This window comes from Haemaphysalis longicornis, unplaced genomic scaffold, assembly GCF_048455015.1.
Source record: "Haemaphysalis longicornis isolate Haplotype H1 unplaced genomic scaffold, Haemaphysalis longicornis Haplotype H1 scaffold_7, whole genome shotgun sequence".
Lineage (NCBI taxonomy): Eukaryota > Metazoa > Arthropoda > Arachnida > Ixodida > Ixodidae > Haemaphysalis > Haemaphysalis longicornis.
In genome coordinates, this window is record NW_027526422.1 from 33,331,417 (window position 1) to 33,348,959 (window position 17,543).

Consider the following 17,543-nt stretch of genomic DNA (forward strand, 5'->3'; position numbering starts at 1 on the left):
TTGCGAACGCGAATGTGTTACATCGGCTGGAAAAACTCGGAACATGGCATCCAGGATTCTCTAATTACTTGGTAAGGTAATTAGACAATGTTTACGACTCACCTCAATGTCTCTTCACAGGGGCCACGAAGTCGAAATCAAGTTTGCTCAATTAAAAAAAAACTGCTCGGACTCGATAACAACCATTCGAATTTTATCGCGTACTTCAAACAAAAGAAATGGCCGCGTATCTGCTCCTTTCGTTGAAAATATCGACGAAAGACGATAGTCGACTGGCGCCCCAGCCAAATAAATTCCTCCCTTCTCTTTTCCGCTCAACTCTCATGCTGTTCCTCTCCCGTCTCGTTCCTCCCAAGATAACACGCTAGAGGTTTGCTCGAGTCAATTTAAATTTACCGCGTTCCACTGCTCCAAGTCGGGTGCCTCGATGCCAGCGCTGCCGTACGGCGGAGACGTGCGTGAATCGAGCCACCATAATATAACGTTTATAGAAGGACGTTGCCCTATTCCACGAGCATTCCAAGCGGAACGTGGAACCTATAAAGTGGAACCTTTCGTTTCTGTTGCCGTTTGAGATCTTAAATTCCGCCAGGAGCTATAGTGGGGCGGGCAACAGCAGGCGACGGTTTTCTGCAGTTGTGTAGTATTTCATTTATTACCGTAAGAATCAAGCATCCATGATTTTTTTTTATAAATGATTGCTTGAAATATCACTTATGTATTGATTTATTGCCTGATGTTTGCGTAATGTCTTGATCTTGTTCACCAATGTTGACAAGTATGAACATTAATACCGGACTTAGACTTTTAGATTTGGCGGTGGGTATATAAGACTGCGCAGCTTCTGTTTCACTTTGGCCGGGTGGCTGAATCGAGTCACAGACAGGCAGACAGACACATACAGACAGACCAAAATTTTTGCGTTTAAGTAGCCCAAGAAAGACTATCGCACTTAATAATCGAGATATTAAGGAGAACAGATAAAGCAGTGGCCACTACCCAGCCACTCTCTGTCGATTTCTCTATGACGACGTCACGGAATCTCGTTTCCGCGATCCGCGGCCGCCGATCCGAGCCATCGTGACGGGACGATGGTAGTGGGGTCTCTAGTTCTGTTTGATCTTATCACTTTAATGCTATATTAACGTGCAGTTAACGCATAACGTGTGTTAACGTGCCGTCAACACACTGACAGCAATTTTTATAGTGGCCCACATTACGTCACTGCATATTACGTCAACGTAGCGCTAAGTTAGTTTTATTTTGATATTTTTGCGTTTCATCGGTGAAGAAACTGACTTTTTTGTGGCTGGCATGGAGATTAGTATTATAAGAATCAAAGCCTTGTTCTTTCAAACTGAACAAAGCTGTATTTTGCCTTTGTGGCCCGTGTAAGAAGTTTGCGTACGTGGCCCTGCAAAAGCTTGACGCTGCGTTTTATATTTCGTAATAGACTGATCCGCTAGTTAACCCTTCCTGAACAAATCGTGCACCTTTTAATTTGTACGCTCCAACGCTTACATTCCCGATCAGGAGCTGAGTCAACGTACGTACGCGTCGCGCGTGACTTCTAAACGCGTAGGCACGACTTCGCCAGGCAACGACCGGAGAAGCCGCGTAACGGGGTCTCATCTCCCACGCCGCTCGGGCTTCACGAAAGGTGCGGCGGCAACGGTGTCCGAACCCCGGGCGTCCGAAGCCGCAGGATGTGTGCGCGCTTCCAAATTGGTCCTATTATAGCGCTCTCGATTCGCGAAGCGCCGCGACGCATTGCCCCGGAGCGCCACACAGCAGCCATTACGTCCGAGCCCCGCAGCGCGCCCTTGTGGAGTCGAGGTGCCGTACGTGTCTCTGCGGTTAAGCGTGCGAGCCGGGGCCCGTATCCGGGGTCCTCTGCGGTGTCGTTACAGTCACGTCCGAGCCACGGGCGAGGCACCGGCCGTGTGCCGAAGCGCGGAACCCTTCAGGCCACGCCGGTGCTGGCTGAGCCAAGCCCTGACCGCTGGTCTCGTGCTTTTTCGCGACGCGCGAGAAAGCGAGAGAGCGGCGGCGCGGTACCCTGTGGTCGAGATGGACACGTCCAGGCGCCCAGAGAGGCTCGCATACTGGTCCATACGGCTGTCGCGAACTCGTTTAAAGAACCGGGAAAGAGTCTCCTTGAAGCGTTCGCGCTCGTTTACATCTCGTTAAGTCTAGTCTTTTTATTTTTTGGGACAGCATCTTGCTCGGGAAGCTCAATCAAGGAGAGAATCTCGTTCGCCGGTGAGAAGTATCTAACGTGCGGCGGCTAATGAGGACGTTACGAAATAAACGAAGATGGTAGTTGGTGCATGGGAGCACGCGACGGCGCCGTGTATTTGATCGAGAGGGTGATACTGGACAGAGCAAGAGTTTTTAGTCTCCTTGCTTCGTGGATTTCGGGAATCGTCGTTTTAAGGGCGTTCGTGTATTTTTCGTGTTTGTTCTTCCAAGCGAGAACATATAGGGGTGTGATGTAACACTTTTTAATTTAAGTACATGTAGGCGTACGAAATGTGTGGTCACACGCAGGGGCGTAGCCAGGGGGGGGGGGGGGGGGGGGTGTTTCTGTGTCAGAACCCCCACCTCCGAAATTTTCTGATCGGTGCACCCCCCCCCCCCCCCTCCCCTCCTTTGTGTCTCCTTCGTTTTCATGCCTTTTATTCGTACACGCTGTTGACACTTCGCACTCTACGTTCCACGTAGGCCATCTTCCCCACAGTGCTTCAGAATCGAAGTGACCTAGTGTGCGAATTCGACCGCTGCCGTGGACGAGCATTCAATTTGAGGTAAAAAAGGCATCTGCGGAGGGACATTGCGCAATGCAAAACACCATTCTCGCCTTGCCTGTTGTCCCTGCGCACATGCACTCTTTTTAGTTAAATAGTATGTTGGGACTTGTGCACTGTATTTGCACACTTTGTTAGCTCAATTGGTCATTCTCGAGCGCTGTGGTGAAGACGACCTACGAGCACTCCTTACAGCGCGTGTTGGTATATTACTACAATGTAAAAACAAAATAAGAAAATTAATTAACAGAATGAAAATGAAATGATATTTGCGCGCAGGCTATGTTTACTTTTAGGTTTTTTTCTTTTTGCCAGTGGCGTATAACACCGTCCCCCCCCCCTCCCCCCCCTCTCCCCGAAAAATATTTATGGCTACTCCACTGGTCACGCGGCAAGAACGAAGTGACCACACTTGCTATAGCTGGTGTGGGCACGTCTCAGGCCGGACCTCGCTAGAATTCTTTAGATTACTCTCACTCACGTTACCCCAGCAGCCCACTGTAACTGATGCACACGCATGCAGCATCAATGCGAGCTATGTGCTCATTTTTGTCGATCCATTAATGCTCACAGAAAAGGGAATTCTGAGAAACGAACTCGCTTGGAGGTATATGTAAAAAGGAGTTAGATTGGTGCGTTATTTGTGGAACTTAAGCGGCCCTTTCTCGCATTCGAAATGTCACCGTTTCTCGATGCTTTTTAACGGAGCCGTATTGCTGCTTTGCACAGGTTTTCAGCTTCGACAAGATATTCTCTGTTAATGCTATGCGGTACGCGCTTTAATTCTGGTGTGGTGTTCTCTAATGGTGACCACAAAAGTGCACGAAAAAAACTGATATTTCTATGAATCAATTCAATTGAATACAAATCAATTTCATTGAAACCCATCAGTTCAGTCGAAATGAACGGGAGCGTTCTCACATTGGATGTTTCGTCTTCATAGTACATCGTGCTAAGTGAAAGCCGAGCCGTTGAACAATTGATTACATCAATTGGTCTTATTTTGGTGCGGTTTCTGTCTCTACAGGAAAGGTGGGGGGAGGTGCGATGAGGAGCTGCGCACCTGTTATTTTCGCGACCATGTTACGATCAAAATGTAGCAGAAGCTAGCGCGTGCTGTTTCAACCACCGGTGTCAGTGGTCGCAGCTTCCTGATCCTGTATTTCCGTCCTTTTCCTCCTCCTTCTCCTCTCCCCCGCCGTTTCAAGCAGACCATCCTGAACTCGATGCACAAGTACCAGCCGCGCTTCCACCTGGTGCGGGCCAACGACATTCTCAAGCTCCCGTACAGCACTTTCCGGACGTACGTATTCAAGGAGACCGAGTTCATCGCAGTCACGGCCTACCAGAACGAGAAGGTGCGTCCGACGCCGGTCGTTTTTCCTATGATGTGCATTAATATCCCAGCCATATTCCGAGTGATAGTCTTTGAGGTGATTAAGAGACAGAGAAAAATAACTATTTATGGGAGGGTTTAGCTAATGCAGTAGAGAGTGGCTGACCTTAACTAGAAGTTAAGAGGAGCAACGCGACCTGGTTGACTTCATTCAGGAAAATCGACAGCTAGGCTATATATAGTTGGTGCTGATACATCGCTAAGTAGCACTTAACACACTAAGTAACACACACGATGGCGCTAACTCGCAACTGTTTTTATTACGCATAAAAACAAATATATACTCAGAATGCATCTTATCGAATGCATTAACTTAGGTGTTATGTGGGTTGCTTGTTGAACGTGAACATTGTAATCCTGTGTTTATCGCACTGTAATTCTGTAACCTTTGTGATCTTGTGCTTATTAAACCCCACCTTCGAGGGGTTGACCTGGGCACGTGTTCATTCTGAGTATATATTTGCGTTTATGCGTAATAAAAACAGTTGCGAGTTAGCGCCGTCGTGTGTGCCTTCTCTGCTTTCGTCTTGTTTCAAGCGCTACTTACCGATGTTCATTCAGGAAGCCGTCAGCAGAAGCCTGGACCTGGCCTCTCAATTTCGCATCAGTCCCTACACCTCCTCCTCACTTTCTACCTGCAAATAGTATTATCTCTCTCTCTCTCTCTCTCTCTCTCTCTCTCTCTCTCTCTCTCTCTCTCTCTCTCTCTCTCTCTCTCTCTCTCTCTCTCTCTCTCTCTCTCTCTCTCTCTCTCTCTCTCTCTCTCTCTCTCTCTCCAATCTGAAGAGGAGCTGCTGCTACTCCAAACTTTGAAGTAATTAAAGGGTGCAATGGTTGTCTTAAAGAAACCACGAGGTTAGGAGTATTGCATTTAAGAATTAAGAATTCAAACTCGAAAGAACCCTACGATTTTGTTTGAATTATCAGAAGTTGGAACTATCAGAATTTCTCATAAATATGACTCGGGGCATCATACAAACTTGTGTCGTAATGAAACATTCACATATATTTAATGCTACAATGTTCACGCACAGTACTGAAGCGCTATTCACACTTTGAAAAGAAAATCACGGATAACGGACGACTGCTCTGTCCTTGCACGAGAGTTCAAAACAGTTTTCGATGGGGGAGCCAGTTTATTGCGAATTCTTTCTGCACCGGTCAAGAACTGGCGGATCCCAGCAATGTGCTCAAAAGGATGAAAGCGTGCAGCTAGAAGCGGCTAATTCGGCAGATATTTTCCGGGAAGGATAAGCAAAAAGTACGAATTAACCGAATACACAAAATGGAGCGGTTTTAATGAGGGGGCTTTAAAATGCATTGAAAACATTGCCACCCAACCAAAATTTCGAAATTTGTTTGAATTAAACGAACGTTTGAATTGTGCGAGTTCTGATTATCGCGAGTCTATTACACTAAGAATGAAAAAGTAAATGAGGTTTATGCTAATTGCAGTTGAACCATTGTCATATACAAGCAGCGCAGCGCGATAAAAGAAAACGCTACAAGCGGCCAACGATTTTCGCAGGTCAGGTGACTCTGGATAAAACCAAGCGCCTAAAGTTCGCTAATAGTCAGCAAAACTGGGCACCCTGGCTAGGGGGGGGGGGGGGGGGGGGGGGGGGAGGGTGTTGGATGTTGTTGGAATGATTGACACCAGATAAGCCGGTGTCGGAGCATAGATACACTGCTCCCCGGCTCAGCGACTGCCGGCCGAGTCACAAAGCAGCGATCATTCTGCCAACTTTTCTCGCGCATCATAAAGGCAAGATTTACAGCTCGGACAGGTGGACTCGGGAAGAACAACAGAATCGAGCGCTGCAAATCAGTTAGGCCGACGTTGGTGGAGCTGGATGTCCTTCGGGGGACATTTTGACAGGATACCTCGCCGAAACTGTGCGATCTCAATCAAGGCTCTCGAAACAAGCGGGGAAGGCGGGCTGATAATTTCCGCCTAACGAAAGTCCTTTACTGTAATCGGTTCAATGGACGAAAATTGAGGCGGTGCTCGGATGGCGGTTTTTTTATGAGGGTAAGGGAAGAGCTTGTTAATTCGAGTCGTTTAGTGTGCTATTCGCACGGGGGAAATTATTGCGCTACCTATTTGCTACAATTATTTTTATCTAAACAGTTTCACCCTCAAGAAGCGTGGCGAATGATGCACTATGTACTGTTGTAACTGTGCTCTTGCAGGAAACATTCCGCGGTTTGCATGCGCCTTATCTGACCTCTCACCTTCGTGGCTTGATTGGGCCACTTGACTTCCGACAAAAGACCTTTTGTTTATTTTATCCGCAGCATGGAACAGTAATTTATCGCGGCTTCGAAAACAAACCCAAGTGCTGAGCGAAATAAAACACATTTGGATAGCAGGGAAGAAAATTCTAGCAAACTAAGTTTAATTTAATTCGGAGCTTTTTTTCCTTTTTTTTAGCGCGATGTCACGGCTGGTGAATGGATGTAGGGCACAGCCATCTCGCGGAGAAGAGGCACGGAAGGCTTCTCACGCGGTCGTGATTTAAATTATTTTCCCGCCTTTTTTTTTTTACATTGTCGTTTTTGTTCTTTGAGGAGTGAAGCGCCCATGTGCCCCTCTGGGGGACCCGCATAGGCCCATATTTGAACCGGCAACAAGACCGGTTCATTGGTTCATCAATAAAAAAAAAAGATATTTCCAACGAACAATTATAGTGATAGCCCGGTTTCGGCATTGCTCAAGTAACTTGCTTAATAATTTATCTGCCTATGGGACACCGTATTTCTCTGAAGCAGGTTTATTTAGATGTGTTGGTTGTATACGTAAATGTAGGCATATGCACGGGTTGAATTCGTACACATTTCAGTCAAGGGTTCGGCTGAAGTTCCTCAAGTCGGCGTCTATAGCGATGTAAAATTACAGTCATTGACCAAGTCCTGAAAAAGAGTCGCTTGGGAATCTCGTACACGAGAGGGCTTAGACAGCGACCGCAACTTTATTTTGTTTTATGTCAGTTCCTGCAAAATGGGTTTTACGATAAACGTAGGCCAAAGTTCACTGAACAAAATCTTGTTTGGTGGAAAAATTAATAGCTTCGTAAGTACTACGCAAAACCGCTTATTCCCCCCCCCCCCCCCTTTCGGGTGAACAGGACAATGCTACCTGCACGTGACGTTTTTAACACATACACGCACTCACGCACGCGCACACACAAACACACGCAAACGTGCACACACGTGCACCCGCGTACACATGCACGCACGCACACATGCACGCACTGCAGGCATGCGTGCTGACCGACAGACAGACGGAGACAGGCAAATGCGTGCTATTGGTGGAGCATAGATCGGCGTATTTACTTTAAGCCATCACGCATGCATTGAATGCAACATAACGCCATATACGAAGCATGCGTTTACGACACGACCTGCATGCAACATGCAGTCTCAACGTAACCGTGCCGTCGTTGCCCTCTACGACCGACACGGCCGCGTCCATGTTGCCAAGTATTGACGACTTTGACGGCATGCACTGACGGCCGGGAACCCATTTTATTGCACTGCGACGAACGGTAACCGGCTGCCCGTTCCCAATAATGCGCTCGTGTGGCGAGGGTATAAAGCAACCCCAGTAATGTATGTATGGAAGATGGCGACTCCTCATTTGTTCTTTTATTGCTTTGCTTTTTTTTTTCTTCGCTCATATACGGGCAGAGACGAGTGGTCGCTGGTCATAAAACGAGCTTCCATGTCTGTTCTCCGGTGAGGGACCATGGCATCCGGAGATTTACTGTGCAGCAGGCATACACGGGACGCCAGAGTGGCGCGGTTTCTCCCGTCGTTCACGGGGACTCCGTTTGGGGTGAATAAAACACTCATTTAGCGGCTGCAATAAAGACACGTCCAGTCAAAATGCATCAGGCGCAGGTGCGCAGCTTTGGTGAAGAAGCCGAGAGAGCCACGCATGCCGTGGGGCGCCTTTTTTTCTGCGCTACATAATTAGCTGAATGTCGTGTCATTCCCCGTTTTTTGAATGTTTGGTTCTTTGTATGAAGGTAGGTTGCGCCATTATGTGGGTTGCGCCAACTTTTTATTTCTTTCAGGTCCGTGGAAAGGAATTCAATTATTGACTCGGCGGTGTTTTTCTTGTCTTTTTCCAAGTTAATTATGCCTCTTTCGGTGCTCGTCCTATGTTTTGGACGGTTCACTCCATAATGGCTGCCAGCGAATGAGAACTGTTTTTCTTTTCTCTTCGGAGTTGACGGAGTCCTTTGGGGCTCTTTGAATGTGATCTATTTTCACTATGGTAGCATGCACGTGTCTACGCTATCTTGTAGGAGTGGATGGTAGTTCGAAGCTTAATTTTTAGAGTGCGTCGGTTTTTGTTTGGCAGCTGAGGACTTCGGAGTCCTCTGACGTTCGGAGGCTTTCCGTCTGTAACCACAGGCTGGAGAATTCGATCGAAACGCGCGGAAGCGGCGTCGTGGTCGTTGAAAGAGCGCTGTGATATTGCATCGGTGCGCTTATATCGAATGCAAGTGCGCGCGATCACAAGTGTTACAGTTGCAAGGGTTCGGACGTATACTCGCCGCGGCAAGTTTTTTCTCGTGGAGGCGAAAAAAGTACAATGCTCGTGTGCCGAAGTTTCAGCGCAGGCGGAGCCGTCCTCTATGGCACGCCTCTTAGTTTGGATAGTAAAACTTAAATCGGAACTGAAAGGCTCGCACCTACGTATATTTCCACGCCTTCCAAGTGACAATAAAGGAATTAATGCTTCTCTTCTGAGTACCATTCGCCCTTTCAGGACATCGCCGCAGCGATAAAACACGGTCAGAAGCATAGAGGCACTTTCGGGGACCTACAGGTCTGATAACAGAGAGAGAGAGAGAGAGAGAGAGAGAGAGAGAGAGAGAGAGAGAGAGAGAGAGAGAGAGAGAGAGAGAGAGAGAGAGAGAGAGAGAGAGAGAGAGAGAGAGAGAGAGAGAGAGAGATCCTTAATGTGTCTGGCGATGTCAGCCAAGCTAAACTGTCTAGCTTGCTACGCTAAGTGAAATACGGTGCCGATGATGATGAAAATGGTCATGATGATGAAGTGAGCACGGATTAGTTCAGTTATTTACAGCGTCTGCAAGTCAAGACCTGTGTTTCAATAAAACGACAGACACCGACCAAAAGAAACTGCTATAACTTTAGAAACAAACAATCACGAGACGTTTCGCTTTCTCTACAGAAGACATGTATACAACTGGGGCGGAGCGTTCACAGAAGCTTATGTATTCGTCAGCACGTGACGTAAGCAACGCGTTTACTGTGGGGGGAGGGTTCCCTCATTCAGATTAGGCGTGTGGCGTGGTTTTTGTATCTCCAACGGCTCCAGATAAAGCGGCGATTTCAAGTTTCTTTCTTGGTCAATAATTGAGTTTTTTCTTTCTTTTTTTTTTCAGTTTTGTGGTCCGTTGCATGTGGCAAGAGTATTTGACGCTATTCGTTTCTTTTCGTCGTCGTTCCGATACCGACCGTTCAGGTATACGCAAACAGCTTTTGCATCGCGGGAGGCACGTTTGGGACATGACCACGGACCCAATACGTCCTGCAGTTGATATCGACGGGAAGCCTGAAGCTGCACTCGCCGTATGAGAACCTTTTACGTTCGCTGTAGGAGCTCGTGCAAGACCTTGGCCGTTAGCTTCGTTTCCTCGTTGGAATCGCGTGCCGGGGCTGCCTTAGCCTTCACACCTGCCTTACGGGCTGCACGGGAGAGCGGACGAGATAGCTGGGCCCCCCGAGTAAGAAGTAAGCAGAGATATTCGGGGCGTGTCGACGACTGCGGGAGCAGGAAGAGAGGGCGAGGATGATGGAACAACTCCATTCCACGTGAGGAAAGACGCATCTGCCGCGCCGAGAGCTGGCCGATGCTTGACGTGCTGGGATCCGTCAGCGCGGGACGCTTCCGTCCGGAGGAGCGCGCGTTCATTACCGGCGCAGAGCTAACAAACAGGGCGCCGGCGATTAGGGAGGGATGTTTGCCCTCGGAAGCCGCTGCTGCCTGCACGGCATGCGCATACGCACCGCGCTGGAAGCTTCGGACGCTGGCTTCGCGCGTGCAGGCTGTACGAAGAACACACGGAGTGGACGGCCGCGCCAAAGCTGTGCGGGCTAGCAATCTAGCAGTTCAACGTTATGTGCGCTTTACTTTGATACCTTCGATGGGCCAGGACATAGTGATATCTCTGGAAGAGATAGCTCTAGCACAGACTGTTTTGTGTGCAGCGTTCGAGGCGTCGCCAAGCACAAACTCGGCGTGGCGTGCCGGTTCGAAGCTTCCGCTTTATGGTGCAAGTGTGGTGCCTCTCCGCGCGCGAAATTCGCCCCTGTGATCGGCATTATATTTTGCGCGAAAAGTACAGTGTAGTGACTTATCCTTGAATTGAAGCGCCCAGCTCCATCAACATCAACATCAATGAACATCCGGTTCTGTAATGCTAACTACAGCGTGACAGCCTCAGGAGCTCCACTATCTCAACCTATGAAAGCAATCAACCAGCACTCGGGTATTGAACGCTTGGGCACTGTTAGTACAGTTTTTGCCTGTGGTTGCACATTTCACCGCGCCGCTTGTCCTTTCACCGAAATGAAACCGCGCTCGTTTCTTGTGAACGGACGCCGCCGCATCGATTACTAAACAACGCCTGTCTGCGATTGGCGCAAAACCGCCACACCGCAGCTCCTTTGCCGTGCACATCACCGCTAACCCCGAAGAGCGCGGTGCGCGCGGACGTCCGCGCTCTCATGATTGTCGAGAAAGCGCTGAAGGAAGTCTTCTTCGGAGAGGCTGCAATTCTTAAACCTCGCGGTTGCGCTCGAATCGTCCTCTTCGTACGCCATCCTCCCGGGATGGCGCGCTTGGAGAAACGGAGAGGAAGGAAGGAGGGCGGAGAAACGATAACAGAGTTGCGCATGCTGGCCGCTTTCGTCATTAGCCTCGGGTTCAGGCGCCGCGCCAAACGATCGTGCTGCGTCACGCGATGTCGCCCCACGCGACACCTCAGCCAAGGCGCCTTCGTCGAGCCGCTGTCGCAGGAAGACGGCATATCGCCCATCGCGTCGCTGCACCCTCGGTGTTGCCTTTTGTTTGAGGAGCTTGTCGCGTCTCAGAGATGCATCAGCGGATGCGAGGCCCGCAAGGGGAGCTCCCACCGAGCTCCTGGCTGCCGCAAATGTGTTTCGGAAAAGTGACTCTGATGGGGCCCTCGGCCCGGAGGGAGCCCTGCTACTATACAACGGGCGCCAGCAACGTGTTCACTGTGCGCATCAAGGGGGAGTTGGCCGCTTTGGGCACCCGGAAACGCTGCCAGCAGACTGACTCGAATAGGGAAGGTTACCCGGGAAGATAAATGTTTATCAACTCGCTCGAAAGATTACTACCAAAAAGATTACCAACTCTCCCAAACCTATACAGCCTACTAAGATAAATGTCCTTTGTTTCATATACCCACCGCGGTGGCTCAGTGGCTAAGGCGTTGTGCTGCTGAGCACGAGGGCGCGGGTTCGATTGCCGGCCGCGGCGGGCGCTTTTCTGGTGGAGGCGGAAAGCGAAAACGCCCGTGTGTACGAGATTTCGGCGCACGTTAAAGATCCCCGGGCGGTCAGAATTAATCCGGAGCCCTCCACTACGGCGCGCCTCATCGCCCGCGTTGCGTCGGCGCATTAAACCCTACAATCAATCATCATCAAATGTTGAAAACGCCTTAACTTCAACGACATCTTGAAGGTTGAGCGTCAAGCTCGTCTTTCTGTGTCCCGACTGCGCCACCGCTGAGAAAGGAAATAAACGGTGCTGTTCATTGGTTTGAATTACGGCAGTGCTATTTTAGGTGTGCTCGTAGATGTAAAATGTTTGTAAAATAAGCTGGCGTTCTATTATTCCAGATAAATGGAATTTTCGAGTCAACGTGTTATTGTTTTTCTTCCAGACATTTCTTAGGTATTATGTAAAACGAATTTGACAATGCGGGAAAAGGGGCCCATACGAAATAATCACGTTCGGAAAAAAATTAGAAGAAAAAGAAACATTTGAGACCTCGAGGCAGAGGCGACAAGTGCTTGGGAGGTCTGATTGGCTGTTTGTCCTCGTTTTAGCGCGAAAGCGCTATTAGTATATAGTCCTGCCTGTTTCGTGAAGCCTCCCGTATTTTCCGATTAATAACTGGCTTGCGCGAAGGTTGATGCTCAGCAGAGGGAGGGGACAACGCTGGCATGCGACGTGCTGACGTTAGGCCCAGAGTCATGCTTCGCAGGTCTAACGTCGTCAACCGGGCGAGGTCACTATTGAGGCATGATTTATAGACTCTATTCTAGAAGACAATAAATATGTTTACTCTCTCTCTCTCTCTCTCTCTCTCTCTCTCTCTCTCTCTCTCTCTCTCTCTCTCTCTCTCTCTCTCTCTCTCTCTCTCTCTCTCTCTCTCTCCCTCCCTCTCTCTCTTTCTCTCTCTCTCTCAGGGATCTATAATTGCACAACACAATCGTGTCCCCTATATATTTTTCCGAAGGAGCGACTTTATGGTTTGTGTGCAACAGTATAAGCGGCCGTAAGTTGCCTGCGAAAAAATTAATCAGGATACGTGTTGCTGACGAGTTTAGTTGAACGTGACGATTTGTTGCTTCCTTACGCAATTTCACTGACTAACGGCATGTGCGTGCTTTCTCGCAGATCACCCAGCTAAAAATCGACAACAATCCTTTTGCCAAAGGATTTCGGGACACAGGAGCCGGCAAGAGGGAAAAAAAGTGAGTTCGACAGAGTTTTTCTATGGATGCCATCACAAGTTCGCCAAGTGGTGTTACGTCGTCGGAATCATCGTCCCGCAATCTCACCCGCTCAGACATTCCAGAATTTTTTTTCTGGTATGCAGCTTCGTGCCGCTAATCTATACACCCGTCGAACAACACCAAGCAGTTTGTTTGGTAATTGATGTGGCCGCTTCACTGCACAATCGATAATGTGAATAATCACTTGCCTTTGTTTTTTACATATGGTTTTCGTGTTCCTGCAAGGAAAGCAAATGTTACATTTAGAGATGACGCAAGCTCATTTAATTGTGGCTGAGTTGCACCTTTCGACAGCTGTGTTGAATAAAGTGGGGCTGGGATAATTAACTTCCAACGCTAGCATATACGGGAAGCCCTGTAGAAGTAGGCGATTTTTAAACGTAAGTGATAAAATTTTCCCGTACGGATTTAGTATCCTATCGACGTTACTCTAACGTGCTGGTTTTGTGTTCTGTCTATTTTCATACGCTAACAAGAATGCCTATGTTCCTTACAAATAATTTTCTTCAAACGGCGTATATACGGGGGCCGCTATTGCCTCAACCGCGCAGTGAAAACACGGGAAACATTAGGGCAAAGGGGCGTTCATTATACCACTGCGGTCTCCATATACATATTGCAACAACTGTGCGGTCAGTCCATCAAGCGCTTAGCATGGTCGTTAGGCTCCAATCTGACTTCCGTTACTCCCATTCGCCCAGTGCAAACAGGGAGCGCGGTTTTTGCCCGCATGCCGTCAAAACGTCGATAAAACGAAGAGCCACCGTAACGACAGTTTGAAGGAAGCGCACAACGCGTGCGCGGCCACCCGGCCGCGACAATTATCGTTGTATGTCGGAGGTCGGAGCTTATCATTGGACGCACGGTCACGTAAGAATCGACTCCGAGCTCGCGCCGCCTGGTACGTGCCGACGTCTCACAGTCTCCCCCGTAGTGGATGAAGCCAGTGTATAGACCGCTGTCATGAAGTTTTTCACGACCCGTGACAGAATTGTATTCGGTGGAATATGTACTCGGGATGCGGTTGCACGTTCGCCGTTAGGGTTGTGTGCTCAGACCACACACACGCCGCCAATTTAGCTTACTAGATCACGGAGTTCGTGCCGCTCGCTAATAAGAAAGTCTTATTAAAGTCAGGCTGCAGGGTTGTTCTGCTTTACTTGTTTGACATGCCGAGTGGTCGAATTAATTGGACGAGGAATAATTGCACTTCAGTATGTTATCTATGTATGCGTGCGTGTACTATACCCCTCAAATTCGCCCATTCCTTTCCCAAACTTATCCCCCCTTGCCATGGCTGCCTGGCTCTGTGTTACAAAAAAAAAAGTGGTCTGAAAAGCAAAGTTGCATGCCCGACGACGTATCATTCAAAGTAGTCGTCGTCGTGCAATGTATTTTATGCAGCAGCAATTCGAACGGCGAGATGGAAATGCTAAAATTTGAGTGGCAGGCGCGTACGGAAATCCCCAGTCACAAAAGTGGAATGAGCGGGCTGCCGATCTCTTGATCTAATTAAATAAAAGTTTCCAATCCAACGCTACGACATTAAAACTCGGCACGCACGTGCAGACGAACCGTGTAGGTGTATTAACTCCGTTTTTGTACTACCCCGACCCTCCCCCTGTGATCGGTTACCCAAGCAGCAATAGAAAAAGGACTGGGGAACGCTTTTTTCAACTTTCTTCAAAATCTACAATGCTTTCAGAACGTAGTCGACAAGCGCGTTCACTACTTAGATTGGGTAGCCTCAACGTGCCAAATATTACTGCTCTGCGCCCATCAGGTAACTTCGAAACTTGCTCAAAATCGTTTTCTCTCTTTCATGGTCTGGGAATCGTTCGCGCGCTTGAATGACGTCATTCAAGCCGGGTCACGGTTATTGGCCGGTCGCGTTTCAGTTGCAGCAATAAAACGTTTCGATAACCGCCCAAAATAAAATCGCAAAACAAATATGAAGCTGGAAGACGTATACGTTGCTATCGAGCAAATCTACGCAGTGCCGCTCTGTGCTGGTGATAACTGTTGCTTTCGCAGTGCTTTCTGGCACGAAGGAAATAGGGAAACCGTTTATCGGCAGTGTTCGGGGTCCCTTTAATGACGCAGTCAAGTGAGCGACGCCATTTGTTCGAGACGTATTTGAACGCTCAGTTTGACCAATAACGTTGCGCATAATCCCTCCCCTTCCCTTCCTTTCTTAAGTTTGTGTCAACGACTGGATTTTGTCCTGACTCTTATATGTTGTTTATTCAGTCATTCTATACGCACTTTCGTTTGGGACACTTCTTGTTCGTACGCCCCAAATAGAGGCCCTAAGCAGAAGCAACCTCTTTGCACCCGCCGGTCCCCTATGCACCTCCAGGCGCCAAGGTTTACTCATGACGCCTAAATCGTCATATTTGCAAGGGCAGACACCTTCGTTGCTATCCCTATAAGGGGTAAATGCAAGGACATGCCGCTTGAATTTATTTTATGGATTCCCAACAGTGCTGTGCACGCGCAATAAATTCACACAAATGCTTTCAAAACTCTTTCTCGCTACTTCATGTTAACTAGCAGCAGAGATTGTCAAAGCAGCTGCTTCTTCGTTTGGTTCTGACGCGTATAGGCGTAATGGACGGGATTGGATTTAAAATTGATGCGCTGTTGCCTCCAAGTTAAGTGCAGAGTACTTGGGGGTTCCGCCTTCTCGTCGTACCTCGTCCGCTGTCACGCTGTCTAGCCACCACCGAAATTAGGCGGCATAGCGACGTAACGGACCCAAACAGAGCCTTACGCTGTAACGGACCCAAACAAAGGGTTCCAAAAACAAGTGGTGTTTACAGTCATAACCGTTCGAAACCCCTGAACCACTGGTGCTGGTCATACATATCCCCGCTGTTTAGCGCGAAGGAAACTGCAGGTACATTTGAGGGAAAATCTGTGAAATTAACCGGCAGCCCCCGCGTTCATTTAGTTAGGAACGTCCGCTGGGTTGGCTTTTACGACAGTACGAGAAAAAAGCGGCATCCTAAAACGACGCGTTCCAAACTACGCAGTAAGGCTCCGGAATGTGCGAGATGAAAGCAAGCACAAAACTCCCACCTCCCCTCGCGGGAACCCCTGTGTAGATGCGACGCATAGGCGGAGCGGCGAAGGGAACGCGTTTTATAGCGCGCATAACGTTGAGGGGACTGCGTAAGCTGGTCCCAGTCGATGACGACGTTGGCGTACTTGTAAAGCGGCGTGGACTCCAGGTGTTTGAGCCAAGCGTGGATGTTGCTTCGCCGGAGAACGGAGAACGGCACACCGGTTATATGCGCAGCGCGCCCGAAGGAGAGGAAACCGCGGAAGGGAGAGTACTGCACATGCGCCGGCCCCAGCGCGTCTGCCGCGGCTATGACGCAACGTGCCGCGGCTATGACGCAACACAATCCAACACAATCCACTTTAATCCAATCCAATCCAAATGCAATCCAACCGAATCCACGCCAAGCCAATCCAATCCAATCCAATCAAATCAAATCCAATCCAATCCAATGCCCCTCGCAAGAGAGTGTTCGTTATCGGAGAGGAGAGGGGGTGAGCGGCGGAGAGCGGCGGAGAGCGCAGCTCGCGCGGCGAGGAGAATGGCAGAGGGGTGGACAACGCCGACGACAACAACGACGACGCCGGAGGGACAAGGCGAGTGAATCAGATGCCCTGCATCTAAAAAGAACAGAACCCCCGGGGGCTCGTGCTGTTCCAGGGAGAGAGCGCGCAAGCAGTGCGAAGGTGGGAAATTTGAATTGCATTGGACAAAACCTCTGTTCATTTCATCAAGAGAAGAGTGAGAAGGGAGGGGAAGATCGTGAGGGGCGGTCGCAATGAGCGGATAACGGCACCACAGCCCTTCAGGCGGATTAATCACTGCTCCGCACTTCCGATCTCTTTTACGCTGTGTGAAACTGCTTTAATTTTTTTGTTGCTTTTACCGCTTAGGGTAAGAAAAGTTCTTGCTGTCCGGTAACTGCAATTCAAAGTGTGTTCACCCACTGGCTAATGCATTTAGAGGCTACTAGGCTAACATACACAAAAAGTGACGCCGTCGGTGGGCGACTCGGAACAGCTGTAAGAGTTCGAATTCGAAATCAGAATGTTCTTAAAGAGCATCCGGTGTAAGCCAAGGAAGTTTCGTGTAGCGTCCAACCCCCCTCCCCTGGGTGTTTATATTTCCGTGAGGCTCCAGGTCGGCTTAAAGACACGTGTTTTGCCTGAAGAGATGGGTGATGCAGGCCCAATGCTGGCGTCACCCAAAATATTCGCATCAAAGCGGCGAACATGTCACGCACGGAAATAAAGGCGACATACAATTGCCGCTATAGCAAGAACACTAAGGGACTCACTCACTCACTCACTCACTCACTCACTCACTCACTCACTCACTCACTCACTCACTCACTCACTCACTGATGGACGGACGGACGCACGAGTTGCTAATAGTGGTGCTGCGTGAACATATAGAGAACTACTGGGATAGTTAGTATAACTCATATATGTCCATGGTATTCAATGCA

General features: G+C 49.0%; 1 protein-coding gene across 1 annotated transcript in view; it reads left to right on the forward strand.

Moving 5' to 3' along the window:
* LOC144146237 (uncharacterized) overlaps positions 1–17,543 on the forward strand; it is a 146,642-nt gene that overhangs the window by 120,880 nt on the left and 8,219 nt on the right. Inside the window, exons 4-5 of the mRNA XM_077678201.1 lie at positions 4,019–4,165; positions 12,893–12,969. Of these exons, the coding sequence (XP_077534327.1) occupies positions 4,019–4,165; positions 12,893–12,969 (224 nt within the window). The remainder of the gene's footprint in view (positions 1–4,018; positions 4,166–12,892; positions 12,970–17,543) is intronic.